Raw genomic sequence first — 22,146 nt, 5'->3', positions numbered from 1 at the left:
TGCCAACTAAGGTCCATCTAGTCGAGGCTATGGTTTTTACATTAGTCATGTATGGATGTGAGAGCCGGATTATAAAGAAAGCTGAGCACCAAAGAATTCATGCTTTTGAACTGTGGTGTTGGAGAAGACTCTTGAGAGTCCCTTGGACTGCAAGGAGATCCAACCAGTCCATCCTAAAGGAAACCAGTCCTGCATATTCATTGGAAGGACTGATGCTGAAGCTGAAACTCCACTACTTTGGCCACCTGATGCAAATAACTGACACATTGGAAAAGACCCTGATGCTGGGAAAGATTGAAGGCAGGAGGGGAAGGGAATGACAGACGATGAGATGGATGGCATCACTGACTCAATGGACATGAGTTGGTGATGGACAGAGAGGCCTGGTGTGCTGCAGTCCTTGGGGTCACAAAGAGTCAGACACTACTGATAATTGGTGGTCAGAAAATATCTGTCTGCAGAGGTAAGAAGGGTTCAGCCCTGGAAGAACATTCAAGGCAAAAGATAACAGCAGGCAAAAAGGAACAGAGGAGGAAGTAACTTGTTCAAGGAATTGAAAAAGATCAGTCTGGAACATAGTGATAAAGGGGAACATGGCAAAGAATGAGGTTTAAGAGGTAGGGAGGGCCGGATCCTTATTAGATTGTAAGATTCTGGTAAAGAGTTTAGTTTATATTCTTACAGTAAGAGTAAGAAGAGTTTAAAACAAGGGAATTGATACTATCCATTGATTGTGATTGTGGAAAATGTGTAGACAGCCACACCACTATTACCATCCAAGTTTTCACCTCTTTGCCAGAGCAGTGTAACAATCAGATTTTTAAGGTTCTATAAATTTTTTCACTTTCCTTTGATCCAGAAAAAGCTTGAAGAGGAAGACAATAGTACCAAAAAAAGTGTTTCCAGTCTTTACACAGAACTAAAGTTTTACTGGAAATATAGGCAAATGGTATAAAAAGTTTTGTTGTCCAATAAAATGTGAAAAAGTGTTCAACTTTACCAATGATCAAAGCAATACCAGTTAAAACAGCAATATGATACCACTTTTTAAAATGTATTAAACTTTCAAATTTTTAAAAATACATATTAAACTGGCATATTTTAAAAGTACTAATGCATTTATGATGGGGATGTGAGGAGACAGACTAGTGGGAATGCATATTTGTACAAGTCCACAGTCTCTTATCCAAATCCTTTTAGCCAGATATGTCTCATAATTCACAATTTTTTTGTTTTTTTAAGAATGGTAATACAGAGACTTCCATTTCACTAGGAGTCTTTTGTGAAGAAAATGGTCAAAATATATAAAGCAGTGATTCTCAAGACATTGGACCTCAAGCAGTGAAGGATAATGACCCCTGAGAGACAATTAACAAATTATATAAATCCTAGCATTACCGCCTAACGTACTCCTGGAGGAAAGTTTCCAAGCCATTGCACAGGGAGGGAGAACCGAGGCAGAGTTCATCAGGGTCTCTGAGTTGAGACAGAGCAGGGAGTCCAAGGAAGACAGGTGGCTAGAGTTCACAGGACAGACTATTGGACGGAAAAGAGCCACACAAAGGGCTCCGGAGAGCTGTAGAAGGCAACCTTGCATTGAATACTGACCCATTAGTGTGTGGGGAAATGACTCAAGGCCAGAAAAAGAAGTACCCAAAATATTAGGGGTAGCAGTGCCTCAGATTCATTGAGAGCCAGAAATATTGCAAACCTGGAAAGCATAATAACTCACAGGGCAGCACTGAGAGTACTAAGTAAGGTTTTGACCCCAGTATTTTGGGGAAATTTAACCCTAGATTAACTGCTGTTTTGATCCCACCTAACAAAACTTAAAAGCAGAATCTAAAACAATCAAATTATTTCCATGTAGTTTAACAACATCACAGAGCAAAGTTCAATAATATGTTAAGGATTATAAAAGTATCTAACTGAACAAAGTAGAATTCACAGTGCCTGGCATTTGATAAAAAATTACAAGGCATGCAAGAAAGCAGGAAAATACGTCATAAAAAGGATAAAAAAATCAATTACATGACATTCTGGAAAAGGCAAAACTATGGAGACAGTAAAAAGATCAGTGTTTATTTGCGGGGAGAAGAAAGGGAAGGATGAATAAATGGAACAGAATTTTTAGGGCAGTGAAAATACTCTGTATGATACTGTAAAGATGGATATGTGTCTTTACATGTTTGTTCAACTCCACAGAATATGCAGTGCCAAGAGTGAGCCCTAATGTAAACTGTGGATTTTGGATGGAGGTAATGTGTCCATGTAACACGTCACCAGTTACAACAGATGCACCTCTCTGGTGGGAGATGTTGATAACAGGGCAAACTCTGCATCTGTGGGAGTATGGCATATACATAGTTTCTCTGTACTTTCCTCTCAGTTTTGCTATGAACCTAAAACTGCTATTAAAAAATTGTCTTAAGAAAACAGTCCATTGAAACAGACCCAGAAATGGCGCATATGCTAGGATTAGTAGACAAGAACAGCTATTATAATTGTATTCCATATGTTGAAGAAGCTAGAGGAAAGATTGAACATGTTAGAGAGATGGAAGTTATGAAGAGCCAATCAAACATCTGGAGATTAAACCTTGAATGTATGAGATGAACACACTAGATGGAATTAACAGCATAATGAGCATTGCAGAATGATTAGTGAACTTGACTTTATAACTGTAGAAACTATCCTGAATCAAATAGACACTGAAAAGAAACAGATAACTATGGATTATAGAACTGCTTGAACAGGCAAAATACAAATGTCATTGGAGTTCTGAAAGAAGTAGGGGCAGGGATAGTACAGAAAAAAATGTTTGTAGAAATGTAATGTTGTTCAGTCACCCAGTGGTGCCCGACTCTGCAGACCCAGGGACTGCAGCACACCAGGCCTCCATGTCCCTCACCATTTCCCAGAGTTTGCCCAAGTTCATGTTCATTGCGTAGGTGGTGCTGTCCACCCATCTCATCTTCTGATGCCCTCTTCTCCTGCCCTCAATCTTTCCCAGCATCAGGGACTTTACCAATGAGTCCTCTGTTTGCATCAGATGACCAGAATACTGGAGATTCAGCTTCAGCATCAGTCCTTCCAGTGAATATTCAGGTTGATCTCCATTAAGATTGACTGGTTTGATCCCCTTGCTGTCCAAGGGACTTTCAGGAGTCTTCTCCAGCACCACAGTTCAAAGGCATGTATTCATTTGGCATTCTGCCTTCTTTATGGTGCAGGTCTCACAACCGTACATGACCACTGGGAAGACCATAGCCTTGACTATATGGACCTCTGTTGGCAGAGTAATGTCTCTGCTTTTCAACACACGTCTAGGTTTGTCATTGCTTTCCTGCCCAGAGCAATCATCTTCTGATTTCATGGCTTCAGTCACCATCCGCAGTGATTTTGGAGCCAACAAGAGGAAATCTGTCACTGCTTCCACCTTTTCCCCTTCTATTTGCCATGTAGTAATGGGGCCGGATGCCATGATCTTAGTTTTTTAATATTTAGTTTTAAGCTGGCTCTTTCACTATCCTCTTTCACCATCATCAAGAGGCTCTTTAGTTCCTCTTTGCATTCTGCCGTTAGAGGGGTATCATCCACTTATCTGAGGTTGTTGATGCTTCTCCTGCCTGTCTTGATTCTGGCTTGTAATCATCCAGCCTGGCATTTCTCATAATGTGCTCAGCGTATAGGTTAAACAAACGGGGTGATAGCAGACAGCCCTGTTGTACTCCTTTCTCAGTCTTGAATCAATCAGTTGTTCCCACACAGGGTCCTAACTGTTGCCTCTTGACCCCCATACAGGTTTCTCAGAAATGTAACACAGAGTCCCAGTCCCAATAATGGCCTGTATTGGACAACTCTTCTGCCAGTAGCAATTCTATAGACAAAGTATTGTTTGGAGAGCAACCAGAAGTAGGCAGAAACTGTAGGAACAAAAACCTTAAAAGAGGGATGCAAACTAAAGGCGCTTTGCTTGACTAGCCTTTTTCCCTTTAAAGCTTATCTCATTTTGCCTTGGAGAACTGGAGGAAAAGAGCTTAAGAAAGTAGTATTGTTATTGAGATGAAACAAGAGTTCAGGACTACCAAATCAGCTGTAAATTGAGAGAGGACATCTCAGAAAGAAGGGAGCCAGGAAAGAGGGATCCCCGAACTCTTGCGAGTTCCCAAGTTGCACATATACAAACAGTGCTTCAAGAAACCAGACAGAAAGTAGCATCAGGAGGCCTAAAGCACTGAGCAGAGATAGCAGCAGCTGCATAGTACTCAATTTGAGTGCGAGCTTTGACAAATTTGAGGGATTGATAAATACCTCAGATTTTGTATTGAAACAGTAGAAGGACCATGCCTTAGGACTAAATGCCATACTAAGACTAAGGGCAAAAGCGAAATGAATCCTTCCTCACAAAGTTAAAGCCCAAACTGTCATACGATCAATTGGAAGAAGGAAAAGGTAACCTAAAATCAGAAGAAAAAACATCAATGGTAGTAAATCTGTGGATGACCTAGATATTTGAATTAGCAGTCAAAGACTTTAAAATAGAAATTATAAATCAGTTAAAGGATTTAGAGGAAAACATTAGCACAGTGATTGAATACATAGGGAAATCTTAGCAGATAAATGGAAGCTATAAAATAAAGCCAAATGTAAATTCTGGAGCTAAAAAAGCTGAGATGAAAATTTCATTAGATATCAGCAGCCTTTTTAACAAATGTTATCTGTAATTTGAAGACAGTTCAATAGAAATCATCTTGAAGCACAGAGACTAAAAGATTAAAAATAAAGAGTACTTGGTAACCTGTGAAATGATATCAAAAAGTCTTTTATATATATATCTCTCACTGGCATTCTCAAAAGCAAGGAGAGATAAGTAGGGGGGTAGAACTGAAAATTTCCTACATTTGATGAAAAACATTAACCCATATGTCCAAAAACTTAGCAAACTGCTAGTGGGATAAGTACAAAGAAAACCACACTCAGACACATCACTGTCAAACTGCTAAAACCAAAGATAAAGAGGAAATCTTAAAAGCAGCCAAAGATAAGACAGTGATACAACAATAACTGACTTTCCTATAAAGGTGGTGGGAATGGAAGGCTGGAGGACAAGAAAATGGCATCTTTATAAAGTACTAAAGAAAAGTAATAAACGATGCTTATGTTGTATGTTATGTTACATTCCCAGTGGGGTCTAGGGCAGCATCCCATAATCAAATCCTTATGTGGGATAAAGACCATAAATAGCTTCACTTCAGGTCAGGTTTTGATGTCAGATAATTTTTGGTGCCAAAAGTTTTTAAAAAGAAATACTTTTGAGTTCAGAGCTTTTTGGATTTTAGAATTATAATAAAGTTTCTGGATCTATCTGCTTCTCAAGAGGAAAACTGGCAGTTTTTATTTATAAATGTCTACATCCTTCCCAGGTGGTTCAGTGGGTAAAGAATCAGCCTGCAGTGCTAGAGACGCAGGAAACATGGGTTCAATCCTTGGGTCGGAAAGATCCCCTGGAGGAGGGCATGGCAACACACTCCAGTATTCTTGCCTGGAGAATCCCGTGGACAAAGGAGCCTGGCAGGTTACAGTCCATAGGATCACAGAGAGTCAGACAGGACTGAAGCAACTGAGCACGCACACACACACATCCTTAGAAGCAGGAACTTAATCTGGGCAATGAAAGTAACACATGAAGAGTGTATGCCAAGTGTTACACAAGGATGTTTATGACAGCATTTTAAAAATAATTTTTAAAAATTGAAAGCAACCTAATGTTCCAATAGCCTCCTGATACTTGGTTAGATTACTTCCCTGGTGACTTAGAGGGTAAAGCGTCCGCCTGCAATGCGGGAGACCCAAGTTCAATCCCTGAAACGGGAAGATTCCCTGGAGAAGGAAATGGCAACCCCCTCCAGTATTCTTGCCTGGAAAATCCCATGGACGGAGGAGCCTGGGAGGCTGCAGTCCATGGGGTTGCAAAGAGTCAGACATGATTGAGCAACTTCACTTTCCTTTTCCTTTCCTATCTATGTAATGAATGGACTGCTTTATAGCCATGAAGAAACATGTTGTCAAAGAATATTGACATGGTGGAATAAACAGTCTCAAGATGTTACATGAAAAGATCACAAAACAGTATGATTCCAAATGTTAATAGTAGTTATTGCTGTGTGGTTGTCTCGTCATCTTTATTTGCTTTATTTCACTCTTGTATTCCTTAATTTCCACCTATGAACATGTATTCCTTTGGTAATTAGAAAAATCAGGGCTAGTTTTTGAAAAAGCAAGGCAATAAGATATTCCTATTGCTATTTAACTTCAGTTTGCTTCTCTAAGTTGGGAATCTTTTTATTAACAAAGATTACAAAAGTGTAGCATTATTAAGGCCTTGGCACAGTATATCATCCATATCCCCAGGTATAGTGTCTACACACCTGGATTTGAAGTGTCTTTTAAGCTGCATTGCCTGAGGCATTTCCAGAAGGAATCCTGTTAAATGAGAAATAAAACCTTTCATAAGTGATTCTAGACCATTTCTGTTGCCACTTCAAACACTCTGACTTAATCTTCAGAGAACCGCTTTCTCAGATAAATTGTCCAGCACCACATCTAGTTCTTGGCTTGTTTTAAAAAGTCTGCAGATCCTTTTATGAGGTCATTTTTTAAAGCTTAAATATCTACTTTGCTTTGAAAATCTATTTTCTCCCTTTTCAGAAAGAGCATACCAGGAGTTAAAATTGGATCACATTTAGCAAGCTACATCATACATCTGGAGTAAATTCCAGAGTATTAATGTCATGATATGTTAAAGCAAAGACTTTCAAGTCTAATTTTTGCAGACCTACTAAATCTTAAAGGACAGTCTGGGTAGCCAACAGTTTTGATCCCTGAGTTGAGGTATATTTTCTAAAGTTATTCTGAAAGTCAGAGGGGAAAGGCAGAAAAGACTGCGTTATGGTCCTGTTTGAATAGCTTGATGCCACAGTTAGAGGAAATGTCTGTATCACCTTTTAGTGTAGGCTCTTAGAATTAAACCGTCGGAACAGGCTTGAGAAGTTGAGCCCAGTTGCTTTCCCAGTGCTTCTATCTCTTCTGCATCATTCTAGACAGATAGTATCTAGTATCTATTGAACTACTTATAATAATAATTTTTTCTTATAGGTTAATAAGTTGATATTCTGATTTCATATCTTAGTCTCTGTATACTTAATATTTGCTAGAATTCACTGCTGAAACTATGTGAACTTGGAGTTTTCTTTGTGTAAAGATTTGATAACAAATTTAGCTTCTTTAACAAATGTAGGACTATTCATATTTTGTTTTATCTTGGGTCCAGTTTTATATGTTGCTTTTAAGGAGTGTATCCTTTTCATTTATCAAATTTTTGGTATAAAGTTGTTCTTAATAGGCTCCTATTGCCTCTTAAAACATCTGTGAGTAATGTGGCGCAGAGTAATTCCTTTTCATTGCTAATATTGGTAACTTATATTCTGTTTTTCTCAATCAACCTAAATAGCAATTTATTGATTTTGTTATTTTCAAAAAACCAGTGTTGGCTTTGTTAATTTTCTCTGTTGTTTTGTTTGATTTCTATTGCATTGATTTCTGCCTATTATTACCTTCCTTAGTTTGCTTTTACTTTGATCTTCTTTTTCTAGCTTCTTAAATTGGAAGTTTCTTTATTTTAAACCTTTGTTTTCCAGAATAGCATAAAAAGCTATAAATGTCTTTCTGAACACTCTTTTTACTGTACTCTGCAAATTTCCTTAAATGTTTTATTGAGGTACAGTTGATATAAATTGTACTTGAAGTATACAAATTTAACATATGTATATGTGTATGAATTCATCAACACACTCAAGATACTGACCCTATCCATCACCTGCAAAAATGTACTCAGCCCCTCTCTTCTGATCCAGAGAAATCACCAATTGACTTTCTGTCACAGTACATTGATTTGCATCTTCTAGTTGCTGTGTGCATGCTCAGTCGTGTCTGACTTTGCGATCCCAGGGCTACAGTCCATGTAGCCCCCCAGGCTCCTCTGTCCATGGGATTTCCCAGGCAAGAGTACTGGAGTAGGTTGCCATGCCCTCCCCCAGGGGATCTTTCTGACCCAGGGATCAAACCCACATCTCCTGTGGCTCCTTCATTGGCAGGCAAATTCTTTACCACTGAGCCATTTGAGAGGTCTTGCATTTTCTAGAATTTTAGATAAATGAAACTAAAATACGTATGCTTTTTTGGTCTGGGTTCTTCACTCAGTGAAGTTATTTGAGATGCATCCACATTGCTGTATCTAGAGTCCATTCCTTTTTACTGGTGAGTAATATTATATCTTATCAGTTCAGTTAAGTTCAGTTGCTCAGTCGTGTCCAACTCTTTACGACTCCATGAACCTTAGCACACCAGGCCTCCCTGTCCATCACCAACTCCCGGAGTCCACCCAAACCCATGTCCATTGAGTCAGTGATGCCATCCAATCATCTCATTCTCTGTCATCCCCTTCTCCTCCTGCCTTCAGTCTTTCCCAGCATCAGGGTCTTTTCAAATGAGTCAGCTCTTTGCATCAGGTAGCTAAAGTATTGGAGTTTCAGCTTCAACATCAGTCCTTCCAGTGAACACCTAGGACTGATCTCCTTTAGGATGGACTGGTTGGATCTCCTTGCAGTCCAAGGGACTCTCTGGATATTCCATAATTTGTTTATTATTCCACCTGTTGATAGACATTTGGGCAGTTTTAGTGTATGGCTCCTATAGATAAAGCTTTTATGAAAATTTATGTAAAAAATTTTTGTTTCAACATATATTTTTATTTCTCTTGAGTGATACCTCAGAACAGAGTGGCTGACTCATATGAAAAATGTATGTTTATCATTTTAAGAAACTGCCTAACTGTTCTCCAAAGTGATTGTAGCATTTCACTCTCCTGCCAGAAGTTATGAGGGTTCCAGTTCCTCCACATCTTGATATAGTCAGTCTTTCTAATATTGGCTACTCTAATAGGTGTGCAATGGTATCTCATTATGTTTTTAATTTGCATTCTGTGAATGACTAATGACATAGAGTGTCTTTTCATGTGTTTGTTTATCGTCTTTGGGGAAATGTCTATTCAAGTCCTTTGCCCGTTTTTTAATTGAGTGGTATGTCCTGTTGTTGTTGAGTTTAGAAGTTCTTTATATAGTCTGGGTATTAACCCTTATCATGGGTGTCATTTGCAAATACTTTCTTCAATCTCTGAGCTGCCTTTTTATGCTATTTACAGTGTCCATTTGTCCATGAAAGTTTTTAATTTTGATGAAGTCCAATTTGTCTCTTTGTTGTTGTTGCTGCTTGTGCCTTTGCTGTCACATCCAAGAAATCTAAATCCTAAGTCATGGAACTTCTCCCCCTATATTTTTTTTTCTAAGAGTTTCATAGTGTTACCTCTGGCATTTAGGTCTTTGATCCATTTTGAGGTAATTTTTGATATATACGATAGACTGTAAGTCTAGCTCCATTCTTTTGCTTGTGGCTCTCCAGTTCTCCCACCACCGTTTGGTCTAAATGACTGTCTCTTCCACATTAAATGGTCTTACTTAGCACCCTTGTTGAAAATCATTTGACCATATACACCATTTACAGGATTTATTTCCAGTCTATTTTATTCTATTCTATAATTCCTCCTTTATGCCAGTTAGCACACTGTTTCTTTGGGAGGGGAGGTGTTTATTGAAGTATAGTTGATTTACAGTATTGTTGTAAATTATAATATTACAACAATATATAAACGATAATTTATATAAATATTGTAAACATTACAGTGCTGTTGTGAAAAAGTTTTAGGTGTACAACATAGTGATTGTTTTGTATATGTGTGTACACACACATATATTTCCATTAAGGTTATTGCAAGAAATAACCTATAGTTATTCTTAGGTTAAGAATATATTGGATATAGTTCCCTGTGTTATACATTAAATCATTGTCGTTTATCTATTTTATACATAGTGGTATGTATCTGTTTGAAGAAGGCAATGGCAATTCACTCCAGCACTCTTGCCTGGAAAATCCCATGGACGGAGGAGCCTGATAGGCTACAGTCCATGGGGTCACAAAGAGTCGGACACAACTTCACTTTCACTTTCATGTATCTGTTAATCTTATACTCCTAATTTATCCCTACCCCCTACTTTCTTCTTTGGTAACCATAAGTTTGTTTTTCTTGTCTGTGAGACTATTTTTGCTTTGTAAATAAATTCATTTGTGTTATTTTTAGGTTCTACGTATAACTGATACTATATAATATTTGTTTTTCTTTGTCTTTCTCTGACTTCACTCAGTATTTCTAGGTCCTTCCATGTTGCTTCAGATGACAATGTTTCATTTTTTTTGATGGCTGAGTTTTATACACACATACAGACACACACTCCACATCTTCTTTATCCATTCATCTGTTGATAGACATTTAAGTTGTTTCCACGTCTTGGCTACTGTAAATAGTGCTGCTGTTAATGTTGGAGTGCACATACCTTTTTGAATTAAAGTTTTTTCCAGTATATACCCAGGAGTAGGATTGCTGGATCATATGGTAGTTCTTGTTTTAGTTTTTTAAGGGACCACCATATTGTTTTCCAGAGTGGCACCAATTTTTATTCCTGCCAGTAGTGTAGGAGAGTTCCCTTTTTTCCCATACTCTATCCAGCATTTATTATTTGTAGACTTTTTGATTATGATCATTCTGATTGTTGTGAGGTGATATCTCATTGTGGTTTTGACTTGCATTCCTCTAATAATTAGTTGATGTTGATCTTTTTAACATTCAGATGCCTGGCCATCTGAATGTCTTTGGAGAAATGTCTGTTAAGGTCTTCTGCCCATTTTTTGATTGAGTTGTTTGTTTTTTTTTTTGATACTGAGTTGTATGAGCTGTTTTTATATTTTAGAAGTTAAGCCCTTGTCAGTTGCATCATTTGCAAATATTCTCAGTCTGTAGGTTGTCTTTTTGTTTTGTTTATACTTTCCTTTGTTGTGCAAAAGCTTTTAAGTTTGATTAGGTTCCATTTGTTTACTTTTGCTTTTATTTCTTTTGTATTGGGAGAGTAAGTAATCTAAGAACATATTGCTATGATTTATGTCAGAGAATGTTTTGTCTATATTCTGTTCTAGGGGTTTATGGTGTCATGTCTTATATTAATATTTAGGTCTTTAAACCACTTTGAGTTTATTTTTGTATATGATATGAGTGAGTGTTCTAATTTCATTGATTTACATGAGTCTTTCCAGCTTTCCAAACACGGCACTTGCTAGAGACTGTTTTCTCCATTATGTATTCTAGCCCCCTTTGTCGAAGATTATTTGATTGTAAATATGTGGGTTTATTTCTGTTCCATTGATCTGTGCATCTGTTTTTGACTAGCACAGTTTTGATCACTGTAGTTTTGCAGTAAGTTTGGAAATCAAGAAGTGTGAGACCTTCAGCTTTGTTCTTTTTTAATTGATTGTTTTTTGCTACTCAGGGTCCCTTGAGATTGCATATAAATTTTAGGTTGGATTTTTCTGTTTCTCAGATTGCCATTGCATTTGAAACTGACCCCAGTGAATATATAGGTTACTTTAGATAGTATGGACATCTTAACAATATTTAGTCTTCTAAATACTAACACAGGGTGTCTTTCTGTTTGTCTTTAACTTCTTTCAGCAACATTTTGTAGTTTTCAGTATATAAGTCTTTTGCCTCCTTATGTTTATTCCTAGGTATTTTATTAATTTTGATGCTATAGTAAATAGAATTGTTTCTTAATTGCCTTTTTGAACTGTTAATTGTTAGTGTATAGGAATACAACTGATTTCCTGTATTTTATATCCTACTACTTTATTAATTTGTTTATTCTAATAGCTTTTTTGTGAAATCTAAATTTATAATTTTCTACAAATAAGAGCATATCGTCTACCAACAGAGATAGTTTTCCTTGTTTCTTTCCAATTTGAATGCCTTTTATTCTTGCCTAATTTCTCTGGCTAGGACATTTATTGATTTGTGTATATGTTAAACCCTCCTTGCATCCCATGAATCCCACTTAAACTTGATATATGAACTTTATAAGGTGCTGTTGAATTCAGTTTGTGAGTATTTTGTTGATGATTCTTTCAACTATATTCATCAGGGATATTGACCTGTAATCTTCTTTCCTTGAAGGTTAATGCTGATCTCATAAAATGAGTTCCCTCCTCTTCAGTTTTTTGGGAGAGTTGGAGCAGGAATGGAATTAATTCTCCTTCAAATACTTGGTGGAATTCACCAATGAAACTATCTTGTCCTGGACTTTTCTCTTTGGGGAAGTATTTTTTATTACTGGTTCAGTTTTCTTACTAATTTTTGGTCTATTCAGATCTTGTTTCTTCATGATTATGGGTATTTTTGGGATCTAATTTCCCTTTGATTTCTTCTTTGATCAAAGCATTATTTGGAAATTTGTCAGTTCCTAAATATTTGAGAATTTTCCAGAAAACTTTGTGTTACTCATGTCTAATTTATTTCTAGTACAGTCAGAGAATATTCTTTGTATGGCTTGAACTGTTTGAAATTAATTGAAAATTGCTATTGTCAAAAAATAATCTATGTTGGTAAATGGTCCGTGTATACCGGCTTACCTCATTTTATCGTGCTTTTCTTTATTGCACTTTGCAGAAACTTCATTTCTTTTTTACAGATTGAAGGTTTATGGCAATTTTGCCTCAAGCAAGTTTATGGCACCACTTTTCCAAAAGCATTTACATACTTTGTGTCTCTGTGTCACATTTTGGTAATTCTCACAATATTTTTCATTATTATTGCATGGTGATCTGTGATCAGTGATCTTAGATGTTACTATTGTAATTGTTTGGGGACCACAAACTGCACTTACTTAAGATGGCAAACTTAACAAATGTATGTGTTCTAGCTGCTCCGCCTAGTAGCCGATCCCCTGTTTCTTTCCCTCTCCTTAAGAAAGAAAGGTAATGCTAAGTCGTGTCCAACGCCATGGACTGTATAGTCCATGGAATTCTCCAGGCCAGAATACTGGAGTAGGTAGCCTTTCCCTTCTCCAGGGGATCTTTCCAAGCCTCCCTATTCCCTGAGACCATTAATTTTGAAGTTAGGCCCATTGATAACCCTGCAGTGGCCTCTAAGTGTTCAAGTGAAGGGAAAAGTCACATTTCTCTCACTTTAAATCAAAAGCTAGAAATGATTAAGCTTACTGAGAAAGCCTTACCAAAAGCCAAAATGGATCAGAAGCTAGGCCTCTTGTGCCAAACAGTTAATCCAAGTTGTGAATGAAAAGTAAAAGTTCTTAAAGGAAATTAACAGTGCTACTTCAGTGAACACACAAATGGTAAAGCAAAACAGTCTTATTGCTCATGTGGAGAAAGTTTTAGTAGTCTGGATAGAAGATCAGATCAGCCATAAAATTCACTTAATCCAAAGCAAGGCCCTAATTGTCTTCGATTCTGTGCAGGCTGAAAGAAATGAGGAAGCTGCTGAAGAAAAGTCTAAAGCTAGCAAAGGCTGGTTCATTAAGTATAAGAAAAGAAGCCATCTTCGTAACATAAGAGTGCAAGGTGAAGCAGAAAGTACTGATGTAGAAGCAACAGCAAGTTATTCAGAAGATCTAGCTAAGATAATTAATCAAAGTAGGGACACTAAATGACAGATTTTCATCATAGATGAAATAGCCTTTTATTAAAAGAAGATGCCTTGCCCTCTAGGACTTTTATAGCTTGAGAGGAGAAGTTCTTAAAGTGCTTGGCTTCAAAACTTCAAAGGACAGATTGACTCTCTTGTTAGTGGCAAATGCGGGTCATGACTTGAAGATGAAGCCAGTGCTCATTTACCATTCCCAAAATTCTGGGGCCCTTAAGAATTATGCTAACTTTGCTTTGCCTGTGCTCTATAAATGGAACAACGAAGTCTGGATGACAGCACATCTGCTTACAACATGGTTTACTAAATATTTTCAGCTTATTGTTGAAACATACTGCTCAGAAAAAAAGTGTCCTTTGAAAAAAATATTATGGCTCACTGACAATGCATCTGGTCATGTAAGGACTCTGATGGAGATACACAACAAAATTAATGTTGTTTTCATGCTTGCTAATACAGTATCCATTCTGTAGCCCATGGATCAAAGAGAAATTTTGACTTTTAAGTTTATTATGAAAGAAATACATTTTATAAGGCTATAGCTGACATAGTTCACTGATGGATCTGAGCAAAGTCAACTGAAAACCTTCTGGAAAGGGTGCACCATTCTAAATGCCATTAAGATCATTGGTGATTCATGGGAAAGGACAGAATATCAACATTAACAGAAGTTTGGAAGAAGTTGATTCCAACCCTCATGGATTACTTAGAGGGGTTCAAGACTTCATGGAGGAAGTCACTGCAGGTATGGTGGAAGTGGCAAGAGAATTAGAAGTAAAGCCTGAGGATGTGACTGGATTGCTGCAATATCATGATAAAACTTGAACAGATGAGGTGTTGCTTCTTATGAAGGAACAAAGAAAGTGTTTTCTTGAGATGGGATCCACTCCTGGTAGAATGCTGTAAAGATTGTTGACATGACAACAAAGGATTTATGTTACGTAAACTTAGTTGATAAAGTGGCAACAAGGTTTAAGAGGATTGACTCCAGTTTTTAAAGAAGTTCTATTGTGGGTAGAATACTGTCAGACAGCTTTGCATGCTACAGAGACATCATTTGTGAAAGGAAGAGTCAATAGATGTGGCACACTTAATTGTTGTCTTATTGTAAGAAATTGCCACAGCCACCCCAGCCTCCAGAAACCACCACCCTGATCAATCAGCAGCCATCAACATACAGGCAAGACCCTCCATCAGCAAAGAAATTATTACTCACTGAAGGCTCAGATTATAGTTAGCATTTTTTAAGCAAGAATATATTTTCCAATTAAAATATGTACATTGTTTCTTTAGATATAATGCTCCTTAATAGACTAGTGTAGTATAAACAACTTTTATATGCAGCAGGAAACCAGAGAGTTGTGTGACTTGCTTTATCGCAACTTTTGCTGTAATGCAATGACCTGAAACTGAATTCATAATATCTCTGAGGTATATCTCTACTGTACCAGAAAAAGATTATGTATGTATGCTACCTTTGTTGGGTGGAGGGTTCTGTCAATGTCCATTTTCTATATCCTTCCTTTTTATTTTTTAAAATTGACATATAATCGACATTTAATATTGTGTGGTTTGAGTGTACTCTGTGTTGGTTTGATACATTTACGTATTACAATATGATTACCCCAGTAGCTTTGTTGTTCAGTCGCTCCATTGTGTCTGACCTATGGACTGCAGCATGCCAGGCTTCCCTGTCCGTCATCATCTCCGACAGCTAGCTCAGGCTCATGCCCATTGAGACAGTGACGCCATCCAACCATCTCGTCCTCTGTCATCCGATTCTCCTCCTCCTTTCAGTTTTTCCCAGCATCAGGGTCTTTTCTAATGAGTCAGCTCTTCACATCAGGTGGCCAACGTATTGGAGCTTCAGCATCAGTCCTTCCAATGAATATTCAGGGTTGATCTCCTTTAGGATGGACTGGTTGGATCTCCTTGCAGTCCAAGGCACTCTCAAGAGTCTTCTCCAACACCACAGTTCAAAAGCATCATTCTTTGGCATTTAGCCTTCTTTATGGTCCAACTCTCACCTCAGTAAATAACTACTGGAAAAACCATTGCTTTGACTAGATGGACCTTTGTTGGCAACGTAATGTCTCTGCTTTTTAGTATGCTGTCTAGGTTGGTCATAGCTTTTCTTCCAAGGAGCAAGCGTCTTTTAATTTCATGGCTGCAGTCACCATCTGCAGTGATTTTGGAGCCCAAGAAAATAAAATCTGTCACTGTTTCCCCATCTATTTGCCATGAAGTGATAGGGCCAGAGGCCATGATCTTAGTATTTTAAATGTTGAGTTTTAAACCACCTTTTTCACTCTCCTCTTTCACCTTCATCAAGAGGCTCTTTAGTTCCTCTTCATTTTCTGCCATAAGGGTGGTGCCATCCACATATCTGAGGTTACTGATATTTCCCCTGGCAATCTTGATTCCAGCTTGTATTTCATCCAGCACAGCATTTCACATGATGTACTCTGCATGTAAGTTAAACATTCAGGGTGACAATATACAGCCTTGACTTTCCTTTCTCAGTTTTGAACCAGTCTATTGTTCCATGTCTGATTCTAACTGTTGCTTCTTGATCTGCATATACAGGTTTCTCAGGAGGTATGTAAGGTGGTCTGGTATTCACATCTCTTGAAGAATTTTCCTCAGTTTGTTGTGATCCACACAATCAAAGGCTTTGGTGTAGTCAATGAAGCAGAAGTAGATGTTTTTCTGGAACTCTCTTGCTTTTTCTATTGAAAGGTTGTTGTTGAATCACGCGAATACACCAGGATTCTTGGCCCCCGGAGGAGAAGAATTCAATCCGGGGCCAGAGACGAGGCTTGATCGCTCAGAGCTTTTGTGTAATAAAGTTTTATTGAAGTATAAAGGAGATAGAGAAAGCTTCTGACATAGGCATCAGAAGGGGGCAGAAAGAGTACCCCCCTGCTAGTCTTTAGCTGGATGTTATATAGTCACTAGCAGTCTGTTAATGAAAGAAAGGAATGTCTTAAAATTCAGAATGGCACCAGGCCCCTCACCCATAAGATGCATTTTGGGATAAATGGTTTATCCTGGGCCATAAAATGATTAACTTGAATCTTGAAGAAGGGCAGACCACCATACAAATAGTTTCATTTACATAGATTAGGGGAACAATATCCATACTGGTTTGTCAAGTAGGTTCTGGGCCAAGAGGTGGAACCGACTTGGAGACAGAGTTTGGGGTAAAGGCATAGTACATTAGCATAGCTTAAGACAAACATTTCCATAAGAAAAAGGCATTGGTTATCTCTAGACTTGAGAATAGCTAACTTCAGGCGAAGCCGGGTGTCATTATGGCAACACAATATTTTAAGAGAAACCTCCCTTTAAATTTGTATAGAGAAGGAAAAAATATTGCTAGTTTGTTTCCTCCTGCCGCTTAAGAGAGATAAAAATGTCTGACACTTGCAGGCTATTTCCTCTATTTGGAGACCCCTGGCCTTCCTGCCTGTTACCCTCTCACTATGATCCAATGGATGTTTGTAATTTTATCTCTGGTTCCTCTGCCTTTTCTAAATCCAGCTTGAACATCAGGAAGTTCTCGGTTCATGTACTGTTGAAGCATGACTTGGAGAATTTTGAGCATTACTTTGCTAGCATGTGAGATGAGTGTAGTAGTTTGAACATTCTTTGGCATTGCCTTTCTTCAAGATTGGAATGAAAACTGACCTTTTCCAGTCCTGTGGCCACTGCTGAGTTTTCCAAATTTGCTGGCATATTGAGTGCAGCACTTTCACAGCATCATTTTTTAGAATTTGAAATAGCACAACTGGAATTCCATCACCTCCACTAGCTTTGTTCATAGTGATGCTTCCTAAGGCCCACTTGACTTCACATTCCAGGATATTTGGCTCTCATCTGAGTGATCACACTACCGTGGTTATCTGGGTCATTAAGACATTTTTGGTATAATTCTTCTGTGTATTCTTGCCACCTCTTCTTAATATCTTCTGCTTCTGTTAGATCCATACCATTTCTGTCCTTTATTTTGTCCATCTTTGCATGAAATTTTCCCTTGGTATCTGATTTTCTTGAAGAGATCTCTAGTCTTTCCCATTCTGCTGGTTTCCTCTATTTCTTTGCATTGTTCACTTAGGAAGGCTTTCTTATCTCTCCTTGCTATTCTTTGGAACTCAGGATTCAGATGGGTATATCTTTCCTTTTCTCCTTTGCCTTTCACTTCTCTTCTTTTCTCAGCTGTTTGTAAGGCCTCCTCAGACAACCATTTTGCCTTTTTGCATTTCGTTTTCTTGGGGATGGTTTTGATCACTACCTCCTGTACCATGTTATGAACCTCTGTCCATAGTCCTTCAGGCACTCTATCAGATCTAATCCCTTGAATCTATTTGTCACTTCCATTGTATAATCATAAGGGATTTGATTTAGGTTATACCTGAATGGCCTAATGGTTTTCCCTACTTTCTTCAATATAAGTCTGAATTTGGCAATAAGGAGTTCATGATCTGAGCTGCAGTCAGCTCCCAGTCTTGTTTTTGCTGACTGTATAGAGTCACTCCATCTTTGGCTGCAAAGAATGTAATCAATCTGATTTCGGTATTGACCATCTGGTGATGTCCATGTATAGAGTCATCTCTTGTGTTGTTGGAAGAGGGTGTTTGTTATGACCAGTGCAGTCCAGTTGACAAAACTCAGTTAGCCTTTACCCTGCTTCATTCTGTACTCCAAGGTCAAACTTGCCTGTTACTCCAGATATCTCTTGACTTTCTACTTTTGCATTCCAGTCCCCTATGATGAAGGACACTTTTTTTTTTTTTTGGTGTTCATTCTAGAAAGTCTTGTAGGTCTTCATAAAAATGTTCAGCTCTTTGGCATTAGTGGTTGGGACTTAGATTTGGATTATTGTGATATTGAATGGTTTGCCTTGGAAACAAACAGATCATTCTGTCGTTTTTGAGACTGAACCCACGTACTGCGTTTTGGACTCTTGTTGACTGTGAGGGCTACTCCATTTCTTCTAAGGGATTCTTGCCCACAGTAGTAGATATAACAGTCATCTGAATTAAATTCACCCATCCATCCATTTTAGTTCACTGATTCCTAAAATGTCAGTGTTTACTCTTGCCATCTCCTGTTTGACCACTTCCAATTTACCTTGATTTATGGACCTAACATTCCAGGTTCCTATGCAGTATTGTTCTTTACACATTGGACTTTCACCACCAGCCACATCCACAACTGGGTGTTGTTTCCACTTTGGCTCAGCTTCTTCGTTCCTTCTGGAGCTATTTCTCTGCTCTTCTGCAGTAGCATATTGGGCACCTCTTGACCTGGGGAGTTCATCTTTCAGTGTCATATCTTTTTGCCTTTTCATACCAGTAGCCTTAGCAAACACCTTTATCGTGTCAATAATTACCATTTCTTTTTTGTGTTGAGAACAGTAATGATCTAGTCTCTTAGCAACTTTGAAATGTATAGTAGAGTATTGTTGACTCTGATCACTGTGTTGTGCCTTAGATCTTCAGAACTTATTTCTCTGCTAGTTACAAGGTTATCCTCTTTAACAACATCCCCCCCACTACCCCTAACCTCCCAGCCCCTAGTAACTACCATTCTACTTTCTGTTTTTACAAGTCCAGCTTTTCTAAATTCCACTTGTAAGTGATATCATACAACATTTGTCCTTCTTTGTCTGACTTCTCTCTTTGTATAATGCCCTCTAGGTCCATCCTTATTGTTGCAGATGGTAAGATTTCCTTCTCTTATGACCGAGTAATATTTCATTGTGTGTGTGTATGAGGATGTGAGATAGATAGATAGATAGATAGATAGATCGATCGATCTTCTTTATCCATTCATCTTCTGATAGATGCTTGAGTTGTTTCCATATCTTGGCTATTATAAATAATGGTATGCTGAACATGGGTGAGCAGGTATCTCTTCAAGATGTTGATTTCAGTTCCTTCTGGTATATACCTAGCCGTGAGATTGCTGGATGATATGATAGTTCAGTTTTTAAAATGTTTTGAGAAACTGCCATACTGTTTTCCATAATAACTGTACCAATCTACATTCCTACCAACAATGTGTAAGGGCTCCCTTTCTCCACATCCTCCCCAACATTGGTTGTACCTTGTCTTTTTTTAATGAAAGCCATCCTAACTGGTGTGAGGTGATACATCACTGTAGTTTTGCTTTGCATTTCCCTCATAAGTGATGTTGAGCACTTTTTCATGTATCTATTGTTCTTTGGTATGTGTTCGTTTGAAAAATGTTCAGATCCTTTGCCCATTTTTGAAATTGGGTGTATCTTCTGTAATCTTCATATTTGTTCTCTCATTTCTTGAGAGAAATATGGAAATCTCTGGCTGTAAGATCCATTTCTCCTTGCATTTCTATCACTTTTTAACTTACATATTTTAAGCTGTTAGATGTGTAGATGTTTAGGATTGTTATGTCCTCCTGATGAATTGATTTCTTTATCATTATGAAATAATATATTCCTGACTACTTTGGATCATGTCAGTTGTCCACAAAGATAATTAAAATTAATATTGTCCCCAAAGATCTCTTAGGTTCCTTACCATTTGGCTAAAACCAATTTGGACTATCTGTAATACTTTTCATAGCTTAATCACATTTTTATCTTGGCTAACCACTGAGTTTTTCATCTCAGAGAAACTTCAAAGGGACTTTAAAAAATATACATATATTCATTGGTTCCCTTAAAATGTCTGTTTTATCTCAGTTATACCACTTCTGGGGCTTCCCAGGTGGCACTAGTGGTAAAGAATCCACCTGCCAATGCAGGAGATGCGAGAGAGTCGGGTTTGATCCCTGTGTCAGGAAGATCCCCTGATGAAGGAAATGGTACCTCACTCCAGAATTCTTGCCTGGAAAATTCCATGGGCAGAGGAGCTTGGCAGGCTACAGTTATGGGGCCTCAAAGAATTGGACATGACTGAGCATGCACACACACTACTATGCCACTTCTAGTTGAGTTATTTTGAGGGTGGGTCAAACAAAACTCAACTGTAAATAAGAACGTATCAAAAGGTTTGCCTTTTTCTTCTCCCCTAGGTAAAAATGTCCCCATCCTGTCATCTGTCCAAAGGGGATCCTGCTATTAAAAAGGTGAGTGAGTTTTAATGGAAGAAAGCCAACTTCCTCCTTCTGTGTATATGTTCTCCTCTATTGAACAGTGTGTTCAAAATGAGTGATTTTTAATCATCTTAGTGCTGTCAAAAGTTCTTTCTGATTGGATGCCTTAAAAAGAGCTCACCAGAGCTCTTTGACTCTTCCAGAGAAGCCAGTTGGGGGGTTGAGTCTAGCATCAGTCTCCTGGCAACTAGGGACTTTGATTGTTCTAGAATTCCTGTGTGTGTACTATGTACCAAGTTGCTTCAGTTGTGTCTGACCCTTCACAGCCCTAGGGACTGTAGCCTGCCAGGCAACTCTGTCCATGGGATTCTCCAGGACAGAGAGAGCAGGTTGTCATGCCCTCCTCCAGGAGATCTTCCTGACCAAAGGATCAAACCCACGTCTCTTATGTCTTGTGCATTGGCAGGAAGGTTCTTTACTACTAGCGCCAAATGGGCATCCTGATGAAAATTCTAAGGATGAAAGGTATATAGTTTTTCTTAACAATGTACCATCCCTCCAGGTGGCTATTCCTAGAACAGACTAGTCTGAGGTATTAACATTTCAGCAGGTATCAGCTAAGTAAGTCCTCATAAATACTCATGAGATAGAACTTCTATCTGTGCTATTTCACCCCTTGACTGTAAACTCTGTGGCACATATAGAGTGTGTCTTTCAACCAAGTAATTCTCAGATGATGCCAAGAGAACCACTAAAATCCTTTTCTTTATCCAGATGTAGCAGTACAGTGGAAACATAGCCAAAAGATTGGCATTTTTGCTATGCTCTCTTTTTCTGTTTTTATTTCTCTGATAGTTGAAGTGTCCTGGTTGAAGGTTTGCTTTCCTTGTCCCCCCCTTTTTTAAACAATTTCACCGCATCCATGTCGGCAAAGGCTTGTATAATAGAACAAAAATAACAACTTGCTGGCCCTGTTGACTTAACAGCAGGTTCTAGCTTCAAAGCATTGTGCCAAAAACAGGTCCCTTTTCTCTGCCTTCAGAATCCTCCAAGACTGCTTCAAAGGAAGAAAAAAAAAGAATAGAAGCAAAATATGTAATCTGAAAAACCCTAGAACATGTTGCACATGAAGGCCTCTTTCACTCTTGTCAAGGCAGCAAAGGCAGGCAAGGTGGTGGTGGTGACTGCTGCCGCTCAGAGCCATCGCACTGTACCATGAGGAGCTGGAAAGGGCATCCGCCACTTAGTCCCACTCAGTAAACAAAGGAGGAAACTGGACTCTAGAGGGAAATTTTTTTGCCTCTCTCAAATGTTAACATGGAACACACTTCTAACACAATAGTTAAAAACCCATGCTTTGGGTTCAGCCAGACTTGGATTCAAAGATCGATTCTTCCACTTCTTTA

At 38.3% G+C, this 22,146-nt stretch overlaps 1 protein-coding gene across 6 annotated transcripts in view; it reads left to right on the top strand.

Annotated features, from left to right (window-relative positions):
* VPS8 (VPS8 subunit of CORVET complex) overlaps window positions 1-22,146 on the top strand; it is a 291,024-nt gene that overhangs the window by 232,970 nt on the left and 35,908 nt on the right. For 5 of the 6 annotated variants that reach the window (XM_024995278.2, XM_024995290.2, XM_059888317.1 and 2 more), the window contains one exon: window positions 20,720-20,773. The exons of the other annotated variant lie outside the window; for it this stretch is intronic. In XM_024995278.2, the coding sequence (XP_024851046.1) occupies window positions 20,720-20,773 (54 nt within the window). The remainder of the gene's footprint in view (window positions 1-20,719; window positions 20,774-22,146) is intronic. 6 annotated transcript variants of the gene reach the window in all.

This window comes from Bos taurus, chromosome 1 (genome assembly GCF_002263795.3).
Source record: "Bos taurus isolate L1 Dominette 01449 registration number 42190680 breed Hereford chromosome 1, ARS-UCD2.0, whole genome shotgun sequence".
In the NCBI taxonomy this organism is placed as follows: domain Eukaryota; kingdom Metazoa; phylum Chordata; class Mammalia; order Artiodactyla; family Bovidae; genus Bos; species Bos taurus.
Note: the sequence above shows the minus strand (reverse complement) of the source record. Positions and strands in the feature narration are given on the sequence as shown.